This window comes from Ursus arctos, unplaced genomic scaffold, assembly GCF_023065955.2.
Source record: "Ursus arctos isolate Adak ecotype North America unplaced genomic scaffold, UrsArc2.0 scaffold_12, whole genome shotgun sequence".
NCBI lineage: Eukaryota > Metazoa > Chordata > Mammalia > Carnivora > Ursidae > Ursus > Ursus arctos.
In genome coordinates, this window is record NW_026622786.1 from 16,797,811 (window position 1) to 16,820,576 (window position 22,766).

At 40.4% G+C, this 22,766-nt stretch overlaps 1 protein-coding gene across 1 annotated transcript in view; it reads right to left on the minus strand.

Annotated features, from left to right (window-relative positions):
* Positions 1-15,512, minus strand: part of EEIG2 (EEIG family member 2) — an 82,734-nt gene extending 67,222 nt beyond the window's left edge. Inside the window, exon 1 of the mRNA XM_026484671.4 lies at positions 15,272-15,512. Coding sequence (XP_026340456.2) covers positions 15,272-15,411 — 140 coding nt within the window. The 5' untranslated portion in view covers positions 15,412-15,512. The remainder of the gene's footprint in view (positions 1-15,271) is intronic.
* Between the last annotated feature and the right edge of the window lie 7,254 nt (positions 15,513-22,766).

The window sequence follows — 22,766 nt, forward strand, 5'->3', positions numbered from 1 at the left end:
TTATAAGAATTAAATAAAATTAAGAATGTAACCTATATTACTGGTGATGGGTATTAAGGAGGGCACGTATTGCATGGTGTACTGGGTGTTATAAGCAAGTAATGAATCATGGAACTTTACATCAAAAACTAGGGATGTACTGTATGGTGACTAACATAATATAATAAAAAATATTATTAAAAAATGTAAACTATACATACACTTTTTTTGTTTTAGTATTTGAAGGCTATCATCTCTCTTGAGACTCACCTCATAATTCAAGATTCCTCAGAATCTTTTTTAAAAGATTTATTTATTTATTTGAGAGGGGGAGAGGGGAGGGGCAGGGGGAGAGTGAGACAGAGATAAGCAGACTCTGTGCCGAGCGCAGAGCCCAATGCAGGGCTTGATCTCATGACCTGGAGATCATGACCTGAGCTGAAACTAAGAGTCAGATGTTTAACCAACTGCACCACCCAGGCACCTCAGATTCCTCAGAATCTTTATATACTTCTCTGGATCTCTATTTGATAGTATCCCTCAATGGCTGATACCCCAAAATGAACATTAATTCTTTATAAGCTATGTACATAGAACAGCATATACTTCCCCAAACGACTTCCCTATAAATTTTACTTAGGGTCTCTGTGTTATTGTCATCCTTAGCAAAGCTACAACAGATCCTCTCTCCAAATACCTGCATTCTTTCAATAAATATTTATAAACTGCCTACTGTGCAAGACTTAGTGATACAAGAGTGAATATTAACTTACTGCTGTAAATGGCATTAATAATATTACAACAACAACTATTACAACTATCCAGTAATGAGACTGAATTTTGAGGACTTCCTACTGGAATGTCACACCTCAGGGGGAAAAGAGTGTATGCGTAAAACACGAGTACTATGTTTCTTATGTTTGATATACAATAATATGGGGCAAATCTAGTGAGGACAGGTCTAGTGACCTGTTTAGTGGTGTCACACATGGGAACCGGTTTTCTGAGACTAGCATTCGGAAGAAGTCATACCATATATATTTACCCACAATTTTGTTAAAACATAAAAATGAGAAACCATATAACATAAAATTTGAAAGGCAGCAGAATTTAGTGATCAAGAGTGTACCCTACCTCCCAGCTCTGCTGTTTATTAACTGTATAACTTTCAATGCCTCTTTGTACTTCTGTTTCCTCAGGTATAAAATGAGAGTAATAACAGCAATAATGTAATAACAGTACCTTCCTACTAGGGGTATTCTGAGGATATAAAGGCTTAGAAAAATTTCTGGCACATGGGAAAAGTGTACAAAAAATGTTAGCTATCATTATTACAATACTGTATTATGTGAATAGATGACCCCATTTCTGGTCAGGGTATAAAGAAGTCTGTAACACATACTCAATGGGGAAAAGCTGAAAGCTTTCTCTTTAGGATTAGGAACAAGACAAGGATGTCCTCTCTTACCACCTGTATTCCACATAGTACTGAAAGTCCTAGCCACAGCAGTCAGACAAGAAATAAAAGGCATTCAAATTGGTAAGGAAGAAGTAAAATGTCACTATTTGCAGATGACATGATACAATATACAGAAAACCCTGAAGATTCCACCAAAAAACTACCAGAACTGATAAATGAATTCAGTAAATTTGCAGGATACAAAATCGATAGAGAGGGACCTGTTGCATTTAAATACACTAATAATGAAAAAGGAAACTAAGAAAATCTCATTTACAATTGCACCCAACAAAAAAATACCTAGGAATAAACTTAACCACAGGGGTGAGAGAACTGTATTCTGAAAACTATAAAACAATGATGAAAGAAATTGAAGATGATACAAACAAATGGAAAGACATTCCATGCTCATGGATTGATAGAAAAAATATTGTTAAAATGTCCATACTACACAAAGCCATTGACAGATTTAATACAATTCCTATCGAAATAGCAACAGCATTTTTCACAGGACTGGAACCACAAATGACCGTGAATAGCCAAAGGAATCTCGAAAAGAAGAACCAAACTGGAGATATCACAATCCCAGATGCCACGATATACTACAAATCTGCAGTAATCAAAACAGTATGATATTGGCACAAAAACAGACAAATCAATGGGACAAAATCGAGAGCCCAGAAATAAACCCATGATTATTTGGTCAATTAATCTTCAACAAAGGAGGCAAAAATATGCAATAGGAAAAAGTCTCTTCAACAAATGGTCAAACTGGACAGCTACATACAAAAGAATGAAATGGAACCATTTTCTTATACCATACACAAAAATAAACTCAAAATGGACTAGAAACCCAAATGTGAGACCTGAAACCATAAAAATCCTAGAAGAGTGCACAGGCAGTAATTTCTCTGACATCAACTGTAGCAACATTTTTATAGACTGTCTCCTAAGGCAAGGGAAACAAAAGCAAAAATAAACTATTGGGATTATATCAAAATAAAAAGCTTTTGCACAGCAAAGAAAACAAATCAACCCAACAAAAGACAATGTACTGAATGGAAAAAAGATATCTGCAAATAATATATCTGATAAGGGGTTAATACTCAAAATATATAAAGAACTCATACAGCTCAATTACCACGCCCCAATAATCCAATTAAAATAGGCAGAAGACATGAACAGATAATTCTTCAAAGAACATACAGATGGCCAACAGACACATGAAAAGACACTAAACATCAGTCATCATCAGGGAAATGCAAATCAAAACCACAATAAGATATCACATCACACCCACCAAAATGGCTAAAATCAAAAACACAAGAAACGAGTATTAGAGAGGATGTGGAGAAAAAGGAACCCTTGTGCACTGCTGGTAGGAATGCAAACTGGTGCAGCAAGACAGTATAGAGGTTCCTCAAAAAATTACGACAGAACTACCATATGATCTAGTTATCACACTACTGGGTATTCACCCAAAGTATATGAGAACACTAATTTGAAAGGATATATGCACCCTTAGGTTTACTGCAGCATTATTTACAATAGCCAAATTATGGAAGCAGCCCAAGTGTCCATCAATTGATGAATGGATAAAGAAGATGTGTATGTGTGTGCTATAAAAAAGAATGAAATTTAGCCACGTGCAGCAACATGGATGGATCTAGGCAGTATAATGTGAAATAAGTCAGTCAGGAAAAGACAAACACTATATGATTTCACTCATATATGGAATTTAAGAAATGAAACAATGAACAAAGAAAAAAGAGACAAAAAATCAAAGTCTTAAATATAGAGAATAAACTAGTGGTTACTGAGGGGAAGTGGGTGGGGAAATGGGTGAAACAGGTGATGGGCATTAAGAGTGCACTTATCATGATGAGCACTGAGTAATGTACAGACTTGTTGAAGCACTATATCCTATACCTGAAACTAATATAACACTATATGCTAATTATACTGGAATTAAAAAATAAATAAGTAAAAAAAAAAAAAAGAATTCTGTGATGGGCGGGGGAGTCCAAGATGGGAGCCTAGGAAGATCCTGAACTCACCTCCTCCCACAGATATACCAAATCTATAGCTACATATGGATCATTTCTCTCTGATAAAGATCTAAAAACTAGATGAAGTACTCTCCAAAACAAAGGAAAAAAGGACCACATCAAGATAGGTAGGAGAGGCAGAGACACAGTCTCACAAAAAAAAAACAACCCAAAAGCCATTCCTGGTGTGGTGACACAGAGTAGGGAGGGCTCTCACCAGAGGGATACTTCTTCTGGAGGAGTCAGGGGTTGGTGCTATACAATGGGCCCCAGTCCCTGGGATCTGAACCATGAAGACGAGCCCCCAGAATGTCTGGCCTGTAAAACCAATAGGTCTGATGTCTGGGGGTCCCAAAGGGCTACAGGAAACTGGGATTCCCTTCTTGGAGGGCTCATGTACAGTCTCACTCACTCTAAGACCCAGTGAAAAAACAGCAGTCTGAAAAGAGGCAAGGTTTTGTGTGGGAGAGATTCATTTGCTCATCTGGGGGTATTGGCTAGAGAAGTAGGGGACAGTTTAGATACTTCCCAGATATGGAGGCACTGATAGACACCACTGTTGCACTCTCCACACCGCCTACTAGCACAGGTGGGTGACCTTGGATGTGGTGCCCGCTCACTGTCTTGCTGAGATGGGTCGGGTGAGCAGTCATGGCACCTGCTGAGACCAGAAAGCATAAACAGTTGTGGAGTTCTCCTGCTCCCTAGCTAAAGTCTGCCAGCACTGGCTGTTGCAACCCATTCCCTCCACCCCTTCCTGGCTGGGGCTGGTAAGTGTGAGTAGTTGGGGCATCCTCCCACTCCCAAGCCTAAAGTCAGTGCAGGCACACAGACAAGGCACTCACTCTCTTGCTACATTGCTGAATACTACCACTGCAGGAAGTCAAGACATTTTCCCATTGCTTTTCTAAAGCTAGGGAGTGTGTCCAACCCCCTACACCTTCCAGCTCCTTTACTAAAACCAGTGGACATGTGCCATCCATACAGGGTACCTCTGTGGATTGTCTGACCCTGGTGGCCAAGAGGATTGGTATTCTAGAGCTCCACAGGACTATAATAGTCCAAAAGACAGCTCTTGTTAGGCCACCATGCCCTGGGCACTACAAAGACAGAAGACTGAAACACAACCCTAGTCTTCCTGTGAAAAAGGCCTATTTACTTAGCCTGGAGCTTCAGCCTGAGTGATAGGCTTTAGGTTTCCCACACATCTAGAGGCTAAGGAGGCATATCCAGGGAACGTAAGCAGGGAAATACATCCTTGTGCATCCCACTAGCCTTGCTATGGCTCAACGAGTCTTCCCAGATTTTTGCAACTGTTGCCCAGGGGGTTCCTCAAGATCTCCTGGTCTGGAGACTAATAGAGATTATGACTGTGGCTCCATAGGATTTTGCAAACTTTAAAAGCTTTAAAACTTTAAGTTTAAAAACTTTGAAAGCTCCTGCCTGAGGATCTGGCTTCCAAACTAGGTGCTAAATGAGAACCCTCCCCTTGGATCACTAATAGGTCTTGGTACAACCTCAACAACAGGGGCTTATCAAGAATACATCAGGTGGCTTAGATAATCACAAAGGTTAGAGAGACAGCCAACAGTTAGGGCAATGTTGAATGAGAAGATGCATCACTTACACAAGGCCACTCCTTCAAGATAGAGAGGTAGCTATTTCACTAATACATAGAAACAAACACAGACAGTCAACTAAAATAAGGAAACAAAGGAACATGCTCCAAATACAACAACAAGACAAAACCTCAGAAAAAGGCCTTAATGATATAGGGATAAGTAATCCACCTGATAAAAAAATTAAAGTAATGGTCATAAAAATGCTCACCAAACTCTAGAGAAGAATGGATGAACACAGTAAGAATATCAACAAAAACACAGGAAATGTAAAAAAAAAAAAAAAAAAAAAGTACCAAACAGAAGTCACAGAGCTGAAGAATACGATAGCTGAACTGAAAAATATACCACAGAGGTTCAACAGTATACTGGATGAAGCAGAACTATGGATCAGTGAGCCGGAAGATAAAGAAATGGAACTCACCCAGACAGATCAGCGAACAGAAACAAAAACTTTAAAAATGAAGATAATTTAAGGAATATTGAGGAAAACATCAAGTGAAATAATACTTGTGTTTTAGGGGTCCCACAAGGGGAAGAGACAGAATAAGAGGCAGAACACTTACTTGAAGAACTATGGCTGAAAACTTCCCTCACCTAGGGAAGGAAACAGATATGCAGGTCCAGGAGGCCCAGAGTTCCAAATACAATGAACCCAGAGAGCTACCAAGACACATAATGATTAAAATGTCAAAAGCTAAAGAGAGAATCTTAGAAGCTGCAAGAGAAAAACAAAATTGTTATGTATAAGGCCAACCCCATAAGGCTATCAGCAGAAACTTCGCAGGTCAGAAGGCAGTAGCATGAGATATCAAAGGGCTGAAAGGAAAAAAACTTCTGACCAAGAATAATCCTCGGGCCAAGGTTATCATAAAGATTTGAAGGTGAGATAAAGAGTTTTCCAGGCAAGCAAAGTGAAAGTTCATCACTACTAAACTGGCCGTATAAGAAATATTAAAGAGACTTCTTTAAGCTGAAAAGAAATAGATAATAAAACATATGAAAGTAAAAATCTCACTGGAAAAGGTAAATATACAGTAAAGGTAGTGGATTAAAAAATTATAAAGCTATTAAAAGACCAAAGGACAAAAGTAGGAAAATTAACTAAAATTACAAGAATTAGTTAAGGGATACATAAAATTAAAAGATGTAAAAAGTGACACCAAAAACATACAACATGGCAGGGGAGAATGAGAGTGTAGGGTTTTGAACGTGTTCAAATTTAAGTTGCTTTCAATTTAAAATAGACTGCTATATACATAGGATGATATATGTGAGCCTCATGGTATCCACAAAGCAAAAACTTATGATAAATACCAAAAGAAAATGAGAAAGGGATCTAAACACAATAATAAAGAAAGTCATCAAATCACAAGGGAAAAAAGAGACAAGAAAAGAAAAGAGGAACTACCAACAGCAGAAAACAATGAACAAACAAAATGGCAGTAAGTACATACCTATCAATAATCACTTTAAATGTAAGTGGACTAAATATTCCAATCAAGAGACACAGAGTGGATGATTAGCTTAAGAAATAAGACACATCTATATACTATCTACAGGAGACTCACTTCAGAAGGGCACACAGAGACTGAAAGTGAAGGGATAGAAAAAGATGTTCCATGAAAATGGAAACAAAAAGAAAGCTGGTGTAGCTATACTCACTTTGGATAAAATGAACTTAAAACAGCCTATTTATAACAAAAATTATTAAGGGTGCAAACCGGCAAGAAGATACAACATTTATAAACATAAATGCACCCAACATAGAAGCACCATAATATCAAAAGCAAATATTAACAGACCTGAAGAGAGAAACTGATAGCAATACAAAGTAGTAAGGAATTTACTTACATCACCACATTTACTTACACCCCACTTACATGAATGGATAGATCACTCAGATAGAAAATCAATAAGGAAATATTAGCCTTAAATGACACATTAGACCAGATGGACTTAACAGATATATACAGAACATTCCATCCAAAAACATCTGAATATGCACTCTTCTCAAGTACATGTGAAACATTCTCCAGGATCAATCACATTTTAGGCTACAAAACAAGTCTCAGTAAATTCAAGACTGAAATAATATCATGCATCTTTTCTGACTACAATGGTATGAAACTAGAAATCACTTATAAGAAAAAAACTGGAAAAACTACAAGTACACAGAGATTAAGCAACAGGTTACTGAACAACTATCATGTCACTGAAGAAATCAAAGGAGAAATAAGAAAATACAGATTAATGAAAACAGAAATACAACATACCAAAATCTATGTGATACAGTAAAAGCTGTACAGGGAAAGTTCATAGTAATACCTCAAGAAATAAAAGAAACCTTAAATAAACAATTTAACTTTACACTTAATGAAAAAAGAACAAATGAAGCCCAAAGTTAGCAGAAAGAAGGAAATAATAAAGATCAGAATGGAAATAAATGAAATAGAGATTAAAAAGACAAATAGTCAATGAAATTAAGATCTGGTTCTTTGAAAAGGTAAATAAAATTAACAAACCTTTAGCTAGATTCCCCAAGAGAAAAAGAAAGATGGCTCAAATAAATAAAATCAGAAATTAAAAGGGAGGGCACTTGGGTGGCTCAGTTGGTTAAGCGTCTGACTCTTGATTTCAGCTTAGGTCATCATCTATGGGTGGTGAGATCAAGCCCCACGTTGGGCTTTGCACTGGGCATGGAGTCTGCTTAAGATTCTCTCTTTCCCCCTCCCTCTGCCCCTCCTCTACCTCCCTCTAAAAAAAAATTAAAGGGGATAAGTTACAACTTATATCACAGAAATATAAAGGATCATAATAGGCTACTATGAACAATTATATGCCAACAAATTGTACAACATAGAAGAAATGGATAAATTCCTAGAAATTTAAAATCTTCCAACCCTGAATCACGAGGAAACAGAAACTGAACAGACTAATTACCAGCAAGGAGACTGAATCAATAATCAAAAACCTCCCAATACACAAGAGTTCAGGACCAGATGGCTTCACTGGTAAATTCCACCAAAAATTCAAAGATTAATACCTATCCTTCTCAAACTCTTCAAAAACAAAACAAAACAAAAGTGAAGAGGGAAAGCTTCTAAACTAATTTTATGAGGCCAGGATTACCCGGATATGAAAATGAGACAATGACACCATTAAAAAAAAGAGAGAGAGAGAGACAGAGAGAGAATTACAAGCCAGTATCCGTGGTGAACATAAGTGCAAAAATACAAAATATTAGCAAACCAAATTCAACAATATATTAAAAGGATCATATGCCAAGATCGTATGGGATTTATTTCAGGGATTCAGTGATGGTTCAACATCTGCAAATCAATCAACATAATATACACATTAACAAAATGAAAGATAAAAAGCATATAATTAGCTCAACAGACGCAGAAAAAGCATTTGACAAAATTCAACATCTACTTTAAGATAAAAACTCTCAACAAACTGGGTATAAAGGGAATGTATCTGAACATAATAAAGGCCATAAATGACAAAACCACAGCTAATATCATACTCAACAGTGAAAATCTAATTTTTTTAGGGGAGGAGGGGCAGTGGGACAGGGAGAGAGAGAATCTTAAGCAGGCTCCATGCCTAATGTGGAGTCCGATGTGGTGCTCAATCTCACGACCCTGAGATCATGAACTGGGCTGAAATCAAGAGTCAGACACTTAATCTACTGAGCCACCCAGGTACCCATCAACAGTGAAAATCTAAAAGCTTTTCCTCTAAGATCAGGAAGAAGACAAGGATGCCCACTATCCTCATTTTTATTCAACAAAGAATTGGAAGGCCTAGCCACAGCAATTAGGCAAGAAAAAAAGAAATAAAAGGCATACAATTTGAAAATGAAGGTAACTGTCACTATTTACAGATGACATGATACTATAAATAGAAAACCCTAAAGACTGTACCAAAAAGCTGTTAGAACTAGTAAATGAATTCACTAAAGCTGCAGGATGCAAAATTAATATATAAAAATCTGTTGCATTTCTTTTTTTAAAAAAGATTTTATTTATTTATTTAAGAGAGAAAGAGTGAGCGAAGAGAGAGCACAGGCATAGGGAGCAGCAGAGGGAGAGGGAGAAGACCTCCTGTTGAGCAGGGAGCCCAATGTGGGGCTTGATCCCAGGACCATGGGATCATGACCTGAGCTTAACTGACTGAGCCACCTACGCACCCCAAAATTTGTTGCATTTCTCTACACCAATAACTAAGTAGCAGAAAGAGACATCAGGAAAAATAATCCCATTTATAATTGTATAAAAAAGAATAAAATACCTAGGAATAAATTTAACAAAGGAGGTGAGTGACTTATACACTGAAAAAGTATAAGACACTGATGAAAGAAACTGAAGATGATGTAAATAAATGGAAATATGTTCTGGGCTCATGGACTAGAAGAATTAATATTGTTTAAATGTCCCTACTACTCAAAGCAATCTACATATTCAATGCAATCCCTATTAAAATTCTAGTGACCTTTGTCACAGAACTTAAATAATTCTAAAATTTGTATGGAACCACAAAAGACCCCAAATACCCAAAACAATAATATTGAGAAAGAAGAACAAAGTCAAAAGTATCACACCTGATTTCAAACTATACTACAAAGCTGTGGTAATCAAAACACTATGACATTGACATAAAACCAGATTTACAGATCAGTGAAACAGAATAGAGAGCCCAGAAATAAACCCATGCACATGTGTTCAATTAATTTAGGACAAAGTAGGCAAGAATATACAATGGGAAAAGGACACTCCAACAAATGGTGTTCAGAAAACCGGACATGCAAAAAAAATCAAACACAATGTGCAGTGAACTAAAATCTTGAAAACATGAAGACCTATTCTGGCCAAAGAGAAGAAATCCCTTTAGCTTGTTTACAAAGTAAAAGATCCAATACACAGATGTGCTCATTAGCTTCCCAGACACTATGAGTACAAAAAAAGATGAACAAAATAAGGCAAACTTGGGAATCCTAAAAATACAGGAAATTTTTCTTCTTATTCCTTTATTAAAGCAGACCAGAAATGAAACCTGTTCTGACAGTCTTAACAAACCTCAAAAGAGATTAAATGCTTTTACAAAGGAAGCAAGTACTTAAAAGACTTAAATAGTGTAATTTTCTGTTCTTTTGAAAGATTCAAAAATATTTCATTAGGCAATAATTTGGTTTCAGTTTATTAGATTTTAATCATACGATGTATTTTCTGAATGCTTTGTTAACTATGGTATGTAAACCCTGATAATTTAAATAACATTTATTACAAATAAACACCTTCTAGTCATATTTTTTCTAACCTCTTCACTAAACACACTTTTCTAGCAAAAACTGGATCCTTGTAAAATTAATTGTCACTACTAATCTTTAAAAGGGCAAAACGGGTAAGGAAATTCTAGATGAAAAGTTCAGTAAGCAGGCTTACTTACAAGAGACCAGAATCTAAGAAACCCACAATAACTATGTCTCCAACTGCTTATCAGGCTCACTGTCACCTCAATGTGGTGTGTCCAACATATAACCTGCCTCCTATCCTCTCCCACAATATACTATCAACAAATATACCTCACATATACCGTGATATACCTCAACAAAACAATAAAACAAAGACTCTGCTTGACTTCCTTACCTTACTCTGTCATGTCTTCAAGGCATTTGTCATAATATTATTATTTTATCAGCCACTTAGATGAAAAACCTCCAAGTTCAGGTTCTTGTTAGCTCCTGCCTGGGTTATTTTAACAGACTCCTAATTTGTCTCCCCATTTCTCGTCTATCCGCACTTGAATCTGACAAACAGCAACGAGCTAGCCAGCTTAAATACCACTTTAATCGCAATACAACTTAGTGCAAGAATCTCAAATTGACTTTTATCCTATGAGCAGTGGAAAACTATTCAAAGTCTTTATCTTCTGCTTCTGTTCAATGTGAACTCTCTCTGCAGTCAGGCTGATCTATCACCAGTTCCTACTGATGACCTGTTCAAGCTGTCCTCTCGCCCTCACTTCTTTGTTAATGCAAATTCATCCACCCAGCACGCTCAACTGAAAAGCTACTGTGGTTTTTCAGTAACCATTACAGCTGCAAATAAATTCTTTACCTGCAGAATTTCAACAACACTCACATATTGTGTGACCCATTGATTAGGCACTAAATCATACTGTCTCCTACTGTCAAGTAATTATACATCTGTGATCTAATTTCATTAAGTAGAGCTAATTCCCTTTGGGCTTTTATATTTGTTGTGCTTCTTGGAGCCCCTGCCACACAGCTTGAAACCTGGTAAATGCTCAGTTAACATTTGGTGAGCAATGAGTGATCTGCCTCTTTTAGTTTCTGATTAAAGCCAAATATATTTATAATTTGCAATGTACCTCTAAAGCTTTTCTCTAAAAAATGAATTATTATTTTAGGTACATTCATGCTCAGGGATCCCCAAGAACATCCCCAGGTTGAGGGATCCATTAGGAAGACTCATAGGACTCAGCATATAGTTGTATTCATGTCAACGTTAGTTTTTTTTTTTTTTTTATTAAATAATCTCTACACCTAACATGGGGCTCAAACTCACAACCACGAGATCAAGAGTTGCATGCTCTACCAACTGAGCCAGCCAGGAGTCCCACGTCTAACATTTATTATAGCGAAAGGATACAAAGCAGAATCAGTAAAGCTAAAAGGTCCATGGAACCAAAGTTGTGGGAAACCAAGTGGAAAGCTTCTAAGAGTCATCTCCCAGTAGAGTCACCCAGCATCAAATAACAGCAACACATGTTATCTACCAAGGAAGCACATTTGGGGGCTGGTCATATAGGCACTCTCCCCCTGGCACAGACCAAAATTCCAGACTCCTAGAAAGTATTCAGCATAAATCATATTGTTGGTAGTCTAGGCATGGTGAGACACTCCAAAGTTTTACATCAGTGTAGGCAACTGGTGACCATTCGAGTTCTCAGATGCCAGCAAATATATTGTAAACAGGCCTTTCTAAGAAAAGTAGTGTTGGGCCTGCTGTGTTAACCCTTTTCTATGTAATTTCATATTTTTATGGGAGAAATGTTATAGTGTTAGCCATATTTGATTTATAAGAGGCATATAAAGCATTTTTGGTTTGTTTGGGGGTTTCTTTTGGTTGGCAAAAGGGTTTGTTATTTTAAAGATTTAAGATTTAAATAATTTATTTCTTTTAGAGGGGGAGGAGCGGAGTGGGTAGACAAGGAGACTCCACACTGAGCGTGGAGCCAGATCGGGGCTTGAACTCAGGACCCTGAGATCATGACCTGAGCCAAAATCAAGAGTGGGACACAACCGACTGAGCCACCCAGGCACCCCTTATTTTTGAAAAAATTAAAATTTAGCATTTAATCAGAGATGCAATGCCTCAACTGGCATCCAAGAATTAAAAGTTACGCAATTTAAAAATAATTCACATCCTTTAGGTGTTTCAAGTCTTTTTTTCCTTATAAAATGAGGTATCTTTTTCAAACCAACACTTTTGTAATTGTCAGGATAAAGGAATTAAGTATGACTATTGTAAAGGAAGCAAACCCTCTTGGACAAGCTCCTTGTCTTCTCTTTAAATGTTGATTGGGTGTGGACACCTGGGTGGCTCAGTTGGTTAAGTGTCTGCTTTCTGCTCAGGTCATGATCCCAGGGTCCTGGGATTAAGTCCCACAACGGGGCTCCTTGCTTGGCAAGGAGTCTGCTTCTCCCTCTGCCTGCCGCTCCCCCTGCTTGTGCGCGCTCTCCCTCTGACAAATAAAGCTTTTAAAAAAAATGCTGATTGGGTGCTAGAGCACTGTGATAGCTGATTTCGGTACATCATCTTACTAAATCCTCACAACAACCCTATATGCCAGTGATGGTTTGGTTTATCATGGTGGAGTTGGGATTTAGGCTCAGATTTGCCTCGTTCTAAATCCTTGTTCTTAGCTTTACACCAACCACCTCTACCTAACAAGGCACAGGCTCCTTATTATGAATCATTTCCCTCCAAACTGTAGGGGTTTTCGTCTGTTTGTTTGGCTATATAGAGCATTATTCTTTTTTTTTTTAATTTTATTTATTTATTTGACAGAGAGAGACAGCCAGCAAGAGAGGGAACACAAGCAGGGAAGTGGGAGAGCCTGACATGGGGCTTGATCCCAGGACCCCGGGGACCACGCCCTGAGCCGAAGGCAGACGCTCAACGACTGAGCCACCCAGGTGCCCCTAGAGCACTATTCTCAACCTTACTGATTTTCATTAAGGCCACATTTTGTTGGAAGAGAAAGGGGTAAGCTGAACCCAGGATTTTTTTGCCTTTCCAACTCTTGCAAATTAGAAATAAAATTATACCCCTTGCTTGTTAAAATCTTTAGGAAGCTCCCCATTCAGCACAGCACATAATTTTCTCCTTCATCTGGCATCAATCTGTTTGAAATTAGGCAGACCTGTATCAAGATCTTGACATTTTACTTATCAGATCTGCAGGCCTTGGGAAAGTTAAGCTTTCTGAGTCTCAGTTTATTCATCCACAAAATGGGAATCCCTACCTCACAGCTTTGCTATGAGAATGAAATAAGATAATATACTTAAAGGACCTAACCTATTCATATTTGCTGAATAAATGACTGCCTGCAAAACTGGAATAACTGATTTGTGAGTAGCAAGCCAAGTCAATAATCTGAGGGAGAAAAAGGTAAGAGAGAGGTACCCTAACCACCAGGTGTCACCACCGACCAGGAAGAGCTGGTCTAACTGCCAGAAGTGGCGGGGTGGGACCCTGCAGCAAACAGGGTAAGACAGTCATTTGCACCTACAGGACATTCAATTGGTTTTGGCTTTTCCACACTTTAAGAGCTGGTACAATATTTGCTGCACCATTTCAAGTTACACTGTTCTCTTACCAGTGTGTTAAAAATGATTGTTGTGCAATTAATTAGCTGAATAGCCACAAAAGATTTGGCCGCACAGTTTAATCTTAAAAAGTATCCTTGGCTAACTGTTTTTTAATTCTGAAAGTCGATAATGCTTTATACATCCTTTGCTTTGGCCAAATAGCCATTTACATTTTCTGGCTTCTATAGGCTTCAGCGTTGCCACCACAGACAATTTTCTGACCCCAATCACATAACCCATTGACCTTATTTACTTTACACTAATAGGGATGACAGGTAAAAAGAAAGCAGAATATTTTTAGGGTAAAAATAAAGTCTATGAGCAGTAAATTTAAGCAAAATAAGCATTAACTGTTAACCTCTTCCCTTGATCTCAGGCACTTAAAAATTCATTTTAAAAAATTCTGTAAATTTCCTATTTTCTTAAGGAACACTTACCTACTTACCTAAGGGTAAATCTGTCAACCTACCAAATAGACATTACGCGACTCAAGGAACAAACACTATCACCCTTGGCTCCATTCTGTAACCTGCCAATGGCTCTCCCTGAGAGCGCCCAAGGGCTCATTTCAAAATGAGGGCAGGTCTGGGCTCTCCTTCTGGTTCTAAGTCCTTCACACTGAGAGCCACTAGCGGCCACCTCAAGACTGGTAACCCAGTGAGTGTTACCCCGTAACTGGAGACGCCGCTCTCCGATGAGGCGGACTGTTGTCTCATCTGCCAGGGAACGCTTGACTCAAGTCAAGCCTGACCGGGCCTAGCCTGGCCGCATCCTGAGCTTCGGAGTCCCCGAGTAAGCAACAAGAGAGAAGGAGTTACCCTGAGCACAGGTTTCCGTTCAGAGCCAGGGCTCTTGGAACTCAAGCAGTTTGGGTTCTTTTGGGTTTTGTTTTAACAATTCAAGTTCCACTTTGCATTTCGCAAATATGGAAACGTCTTAAGAGAAAACAGAAGTATTCTCTCCCCTCTGGCCATTGCTCTCATTCCTAGAGAATTTAGGAGGGAAGAGCAGATACCAGGAACCATCTGGAATCAGGAGAGCCGGAGCCAAGCCCAGCTGAGATGGATCCATTTGCGAAGCACTTTGTGCAGATCAATAAACTCCTGACTGATTTCAGACTGGTCCCTAGAGAAAGAGAAGCTCGCGAGGCTGGCCTTCCCCCTGGAGTAAATGGGCCAAGGAATGACAAGCTGCCCATCGAAGAAACCCCTGCGGGGCAGGCGCGGGCGCAGCGGCTCGTGGGGCGCGGAGGGCGCGTTACCTGGGGGACTCTGCGGTGAAGCTGCCGCCGTCCAGCAGCCGCATCTTGCAGAACAGGACCCCATTGACGAAGGGCACTGAGGAGAGCTCCTCCAGCTCGAAGTCCACCTTAAACTTAAACTTCTTCTTCTTCATCATCATGAGAGCCAGACGTCGGCGAGCGGGATGCGGGGGCGGCCCCAAGGGGCGCGCGGGCCAGCGCCGCCGCCTCAGCTCGCCGGAGCCCCGTGCCCGCGCAGCCCCATGGCCGGGGCCGCGAGCTGCGCGCGGGGGCGCGGCCGGGGGACGCCGCGGGCCGGCCGGAGCCGGGGCAGGGGCCGCCGCCGCCGCCGCCTCTCGCGGCAGCCCGGGCCGGAGCGCGGCGGCGCGGACCCCGCCCGCCCGCGAGGAGCGGTCGTGCTGCAGCTCGCCTGGGCTGTGGGCGCCTTTTCGGTGTGCAGCTCGCCGCCGCCGCCGCCCGTCTGAGAGCCGAGTGAGGCAAAGCCTGGAGGACCGCCGCTGCGGCCGCCGCCTCAGCGCCACGGGGCCCGAGGCGCCCCCAGTGGCGGCGGCCAGAGGCGCACCGCGGGGCGGAAGCGGGAGGGCGGGCGAGGAAATTCGGGGCGGGCGGGCGCTTCGCGGGGAAACTGACCCACGACGGCAGTTAGAGCGTCACGCCTCTCTGAGGTTAAAAAAAGACAAGCCCAACCAAAAAGGAGCTTCCTTCTGCAGCTTCCTCTCGGCCTTGTTTCAGTTTTTGCTCCGCCTCCTTTTTCCCCTCCCCCTCCAGTGATTTTTTTTTTTTCTCTTGGGTTTGAGAGTCATGGGTTAATAGGGTTAATCAGAATCTCCACGACGTTATTTTCGTCAAATTGAAATCCTAAAACTAAAATTTCCTTTAGGTACTCTAAATTCACAAGCTTCTAATATAAAATGAGGACGTGGTAGGAAAAGGAAAGGGATTAAAATGTGCTGAGGATTGTCCACAATAGCCAAATTGTGGAAGGAAACGAGATGCCCTTCAGCAGGTGACTGGATTAAGAAGTTGTGGTCCATATATACAATGGAATATTACTCAGCTATCAGAAAGAACGAGTTCTCAACATTTGCTGCAACATGGACGGCACTGGAGGAGATAATGCTAAGTGAAATAAATCAAGCAGAGAAAGAATTATCATATGGTTTCTCTCATCTATGGAACATAAGAACTAGGAAGATCGGTAGGGGAAGAAAGGGATAAAGAAAGGGGGGGTGATCAGAAGGGGGAATGAAGCATGAGAGACTGTGGACTCTGGGAAACAAACTGAGGGCTTCAGAGGGGAGGGGAGTGGGAGAATGGGATAGACTGGTGATGGGTAGTAAGGAGGGCACATATTGCATGGTGCACTGGGTGTTATACGCAACTAATGAATTATCGAACTTTACATCGGAAACCGGGGATGTACTGTATGGTGACTAACATAATATAATAAAAAAACATTAAAATAAAAAAAATAAAAAATAAAGTCAAAAAAAAAAAAATAAAATGCGCTGAGGGCCTACCAAGTGCCCGGCACTGTACTACTATAGGCATTTTCTCTTATTTATACTTTAATTCCTGTCCCCCAGGATAAAAGAACACAGGAGGGGTTAAAATAATACCTTCCCTTTTAAAATGTGGCTGTCCATGATGGAGAGCTGAAAAGCCTGAAAATAAAGTCTCCCTAAGATGCATAGCAATTACTTTCCATCCGTAGGCATGTATATGTTGTTACAATATGTTGCCTACTTGATTACATAAAGTTAGTGTTTTCTAACTTAGTTATTTGTCGCCTGGGTGGCTCAGTTGGTTAAGTGTCTGCCTCCAGCTCAGGTCATGATCCTGGGGTCGTGGGATCAAGTCACATATCAGGCAACTTGCTCAGCGGGGAGCTTGCTTCTGCCTCTGCCCCTGACTGTGCTCGCTGTCTCTTTCTCTCTCTCTCTTTTTTAAAAGATTTTATTTATTTATTTGACAGAGACAGACAGCGAGAGAAGGAACACAAGCAGGGGGAGTGGGAGAGGAAGAAGCAGGCTCCAAGCGGAGAAGCCTGATGTGGGGCTCGATCCCAAAGCACTGGGATCATGCCCTGAGCTGAAGGCAGACGCTTAACAACTGCGCCACCCAGGTGCCCCTCTTTCCACTCTCAATAAATAAATCTTTAAAACAAAAAACTTAGTTATTGTCCTTTTGACTCAAAGATTCCCTCCCACTAATCTCTGAAAACATGTCATTGAAGAGATTCTCATTTCCAGTTCAGTCATTTATTCATGCATTAATTCATATGAAATAGTTTTTAATCGCCTAGAATGTCAGTTACTGGTTAGACCCAATGATCGGAAAAAAAAAAAAAAAAAGACAAAAACCTGCCCGCAAGAATTTTACCATCTAGTGAGAGACATATAAATCATTAAAAACTGAATCTAGAATGAAGTTGTGTTTGTTCAGAACAAAGAAGCAATTTGTCTAGAACTTAGAAGAGGAAGCAATTAGGTGAAGTTAACCTGTGTTCTGAATTTCAAAGAATGTATAGGATTTGCCCTAGATGTCCCAGGTGGAAGAAAGAGAAGACCCAGAGGCAGAGGTTAGGATTTGGGGCTGGGGGTTTGGTGGTGGATAAAGCTGGTTGCTCAGCAGGACAGGGGAGAAAAGGCAGCTGGAAGCGTCGGGTTTTGTAACTTGGACATATAGATGCATATTAATTCCATTGGCTGAGTTTTGGAAGCGGAGGAGGGCCGGCTGGGAATGGAAGAGTTATTTGAACTGCCTGTGAGATAACCAGGGAGAGAAGGGCAGCCTTAGCTCAGGTGAAAGGTTAAGATTGAAAACATGCGGGAATTAGTGTATTCTCTGATGGCTGAAACCCCAAAGGTGCATAAAAATGAGTTACTCTGAAGAATATTTAATGGGTAGATGGAAGAAGAGGAGTCTGTGAAGGTGCCTGAGAACAGAGAAAGAAGAGATCAAGAAAGAGAGATGGAAAAAAAGAAAGAAAGAAAAGAAAAAAGAACAGAAAAGAAAAGAAAGAGAAATGAGCTGGAAACCAGGAGTTTTAATCATTTAACATTCATAGTAATTAAGACCTACTGTGTGCCAGGCACTATGCCACTATGCTTGGGGCTAGAGATAGAAATGAGCAAGACACACAGGGGCTTACAAACGAATGAAGGATAGCATAGATATACAAACAAATCAATGAGAGAGTGAGAGAGACAGATACATGATCCCCAGACAACAGAGGAGGGAGTTTCCAGAAAGTGCTGCAGAGCATTCCTAGAGGATTTGGACTGAAAAGAACCTATTAAACTGAAGAGCAAGGAGGTCACTGGTACTATTGGCAAGAGAAGTCCCCACAAAAGGTGGTGGCAAAGTAAGATTAAAATGGTCTGGAAAGTAAATGGAAGGTAGTAATGAGGAGTGGTGACTAAAAACTATTTTTTATGATTTTTGTCAGTGAATGAGAAGAGACAGGACAGTAGCTAGAGAAGGAGGGTTCAAGCTTTTTCAATAACATTTATGTACTGTCTAAGATTTAGTGAGAGCCTGTTATGTACCAAGCACCTTAATAGGTCCTAGGGATCTGAGCTGCAGTCCTTGTTCTATATCTTACAGTCTACCAGAGGACACAAGTATGCAGGCCGTTGCAGTACTATGTAACATTGAGTCCATCTGTATGTGATGGTGATTAGAAGCTGCCTTGGGAACACATAATAACCCTTAACTAGGATAAATAGGTTTATGGAAGAGTTTCTGGGATAAATGACGTTTGCACTGATGTCTGAATGATGAGAATGGGGGGTAGGGAGCAGTTTCCAGGAAGAAGGTACTGCATGTGCAAAGGCTCAGAGGAAGAGTGACCACTTTGCAGGAGGAACTGAAAGTACTTTAGTCTGGCTGCAGCTTAGAGTGGGGTGTGGTGACATTGATACAATAGGCAGCCATTGACGTTTTAACACTGACGTTTAACAACCATTGAAGGGGCCCGATTTGCATTTTATAAAGATCTCCTGCTGGAGGAAGGGAGGGAGTCTAGTACTCTCTTTGATCCATGGTTTGATTATTAAACACCTTGTATGAATTAAAGCCCAGGCAAGAAGCAGACATCAAACTCAAAGTGTTTAAATGAGGAAAGTTCCATGAAAGGACTCTTTACTGAGGGCAGGGTAAGGGACCTACAGTCTGCTGGGGAGCTGAAAGGAGGGAGGATAAATACCCTGACCTCTCTCACTTCCTGCCTTCTGATCTCCTGCTGGTACCTCCCATGATCCAAAGCCAGAGGGCAAAGGAACCTAGCAGATGCAGTTCCTAGATGACCTCACCCAGTACCTGGCATTAGTGGGTATTCAATAAATGTTGCTTGAAATGTTTTGAATTTATGGACCAATCCTAAATGTTTTACCCCCAGGTAAAACAATAAAGGTGCTAGACATGAGCTAAGACTACTTGTGTCAGAGATTTGGTAGTTCTTATAGTCTCCTCTACTATGAGAAGGAATTATTAAAGGTCTTCAACTAAAAGGAGTGGGCAAAAGAAAAAGTAACCATACCAAACAATTAGAGAATAATTATATAAGTTAAAGTTAGGTTAAGCTACAAATAAAAGAAAACTCAAACAACGGTGGCTTAAATATGACAGAAGCTCATTTCTTTCTTAATAAAAGGAGGTAAACAGTCCAAAGCTGGTAGGAGAGCTCTGTATCGGGGACCTAAGCTCTGTTTTTCCATCATCCTTGACATGTGCTTTTCACCCTGTGGTCTAAGATGGCTGCTTGAGCTCCATCACCATTTCTCAATTCTAGCCAGCAGGAAGCTGGAAGGAAAAAAGATATATTCCCTCCCTTCAAGAACACTTCCTGAAAGATGCAAACTCTGCTTTTACTTAAATTCTACTGGCCAGTGGAATGTGAACAGAAATAATGGCACCAATTTCAGGCCTGGCTCACAGAAACCTCCTACCCATGATTCTCCCTCTCTTCTGGTATCTGCTGGTTGGAATTTGGTGTGAAGGGAAACTTTTGAAGTTACTTGTTGAAGATGACAGAGCGTCTAGAAGCCTGGGTCCCTAGGTGACTGTGTGGCAAAGGGTTATTCCCTCCCTCCTCCACCCTTGACCAGGAACACTTACACTGAACTGTTAGGTGAGCAAGAAACAAATTTTACTGTGACTTTTTGAGGTATGTTTGCCCCAATAGCTAGCATTACCTTAATACAGAAATTGTTACAGAATAGGGTGCTATCATGCAAATCTAAAATTAGGCAGGCAGTAGACAACAAGGAAACTATTATTAGGAGCTGGAAAATGGAAACCCATGGCAAGACATTTGGTAAAGTTTAGTGCAGTATTTCAGAAGGCAAATAAGGTGACTACAAAGCCCATAGCTCTAGAAGAGGTTGGAAGATGAAATGTTAGTAGGTTAAGTTTACTGGCTTCATTTAGCAAGATATTAGAAAGATGAGATGAGGGGCGCCTGGGTGGCTCAGTCGACTGTTAAGCGTCTGCCTTTGGCTCAGGGCGTGATCCTGGCGTTCCGGGATCGAGCCCCACATCAGGCTCCTCCGCTAGGAGCCTGCTTCTTCCTCTCCCACTCCCCCTGCTTGTGTTCCCTCTCTTGCTGGCTGTTTCTATCTCTGTCGAATAAATAAATAAAATCTTTAAAAAAAAAAGAAAGATGAGATGAGCTCATGCAATAATAAGTAGGTATGCAAGCATAAATGAAAAGGAATATAGAGAGTACAAAAACTTGGAGCCTCAAGGGATTGGAAAAACTGACTGCTCTATACTTCAAAGAATAGGAAATAAGATTGAAAGAGCGTTTAAGCAACAAGGCCCCATTAAAATTCAGCCAAGCAGCAAAGATTAGATTTAAGGTGTGGCCTTCACAGTTAAGCCTGCCTACCCTTTGAGAGGAGGAGAAGCGTAGGGGTGAAAAAGCAAAGAAATAAATTATGGTTGAGAATTATCTCTAGGAAAGAACTTTAGTGTTACTGGCAGAGGAACTGACTGGATGCAAACAGATCAGAAGTCTTTCAGTTTTTGAGGGTCTATATGGCTAAAGAAACCATTTGCCTGTATTAAAAGCTGTACTCTTTACAAGGAATTCATGTTTCCCCAAACCTACTTTGCATGTGGGCTTAGAGGAAGAGCCAGTGATCACAGAGAACAATAAACAGGAGGGGTCATTGCAGAATGTAGAAGCAAGGTTTAGCTTGGGAACCTTCCCCACTGCCAGTTCAGGGCCATCACGATGCCTCCAGGCAGCACTGCATTTTTGCAGTGGGCCAATGTTTCCCTTTCTCCTTCCCACCTGCAAGTATTTGCTGCAATACATTTGCTCCATAATTATATAGAGCAAATGTATAGATGCCCCTCCTTCCCAGTTGTGACAATAAAAATCATCTCCAGGTCTTGCCTAATATTCCCCAGGGGACAAAGTCACCCCTGGTTGAGAATCACCAGAGCACAAGATAATACAGAGTTGTATCCAGATCTGATGGAGAAGCCTGTGTAGTTACCTGGAGATCCTGCACTTTCAACTAGTTGAAGTGACTGGGTGAGATTTTAGGTTATTTCCCTTGGAAAGGGAGTGAGCATAACATTTGGGAGGAAGGGTGACATATATATATATGTATATATATATATATATACATGTATACATATATATATGTATATATATATATATACATATATATATTTACAAATACATATATATATTTACAAATACATATATATATATTTATAAGAAGGGTGAAATATATATATATATATATATATATATGTATATTTGAGTTTATTTAGTTTTTTGATAATCTCTATATCCAACGTGGGGCTCGAACTCATTACCCTGAGATCTAGAGTCTCATGCACTTCTGGGGTGTCTGGGTGGCTCTGGCGGTTAAGTATCCGACTCTTGATTTTGACTCAGGTCCTGATCTCAGGGTCCTGGGATCAAGCCCCATGTCAGGCTCAGTGCATCAGGCTCAGCGTGGAGTCCGCTTGTCCTTCACCCTCTGCTCCTCCCACCTCTCTGTCTCTTAAATAAATAAATAAATAATTTAAAAAAAGTCTCATTCTCTTCTGAGCCAGCCAGGTGCCCCGGGTGAAACAGATACTTGATGACCAATAGATGGACTATGGCATAGAGTGCTAGGGCATCACCAAACATGTCTTCTCTTCTTCCTGAGTACACAGTCTCTTTTGAATGACTGAGTTCCAGCCAATCGAATGTGTGCAACTTCCAGGCCTGGTCCATAAAAATCTTGCACATGTGATTCTTTCATTCTTTCCTCATCTAATGTCTGGATGTTGATGTCAGTTTGGCCTTAGAAGCAGGGTGCTGAAGATGAGAAAGCCTCCATCAGCCTGGGTCTTTCTATCAGCAGCTTATAGCAGAGCCCCTCACTCATGCTCCCAAACCCCTAACCAGAATACTGGTCTGTGAAGTGACTGTGAAATTAGCATTAATTTTGTGGGTGTTTTTTAAAAATTATTTTAAAGATTG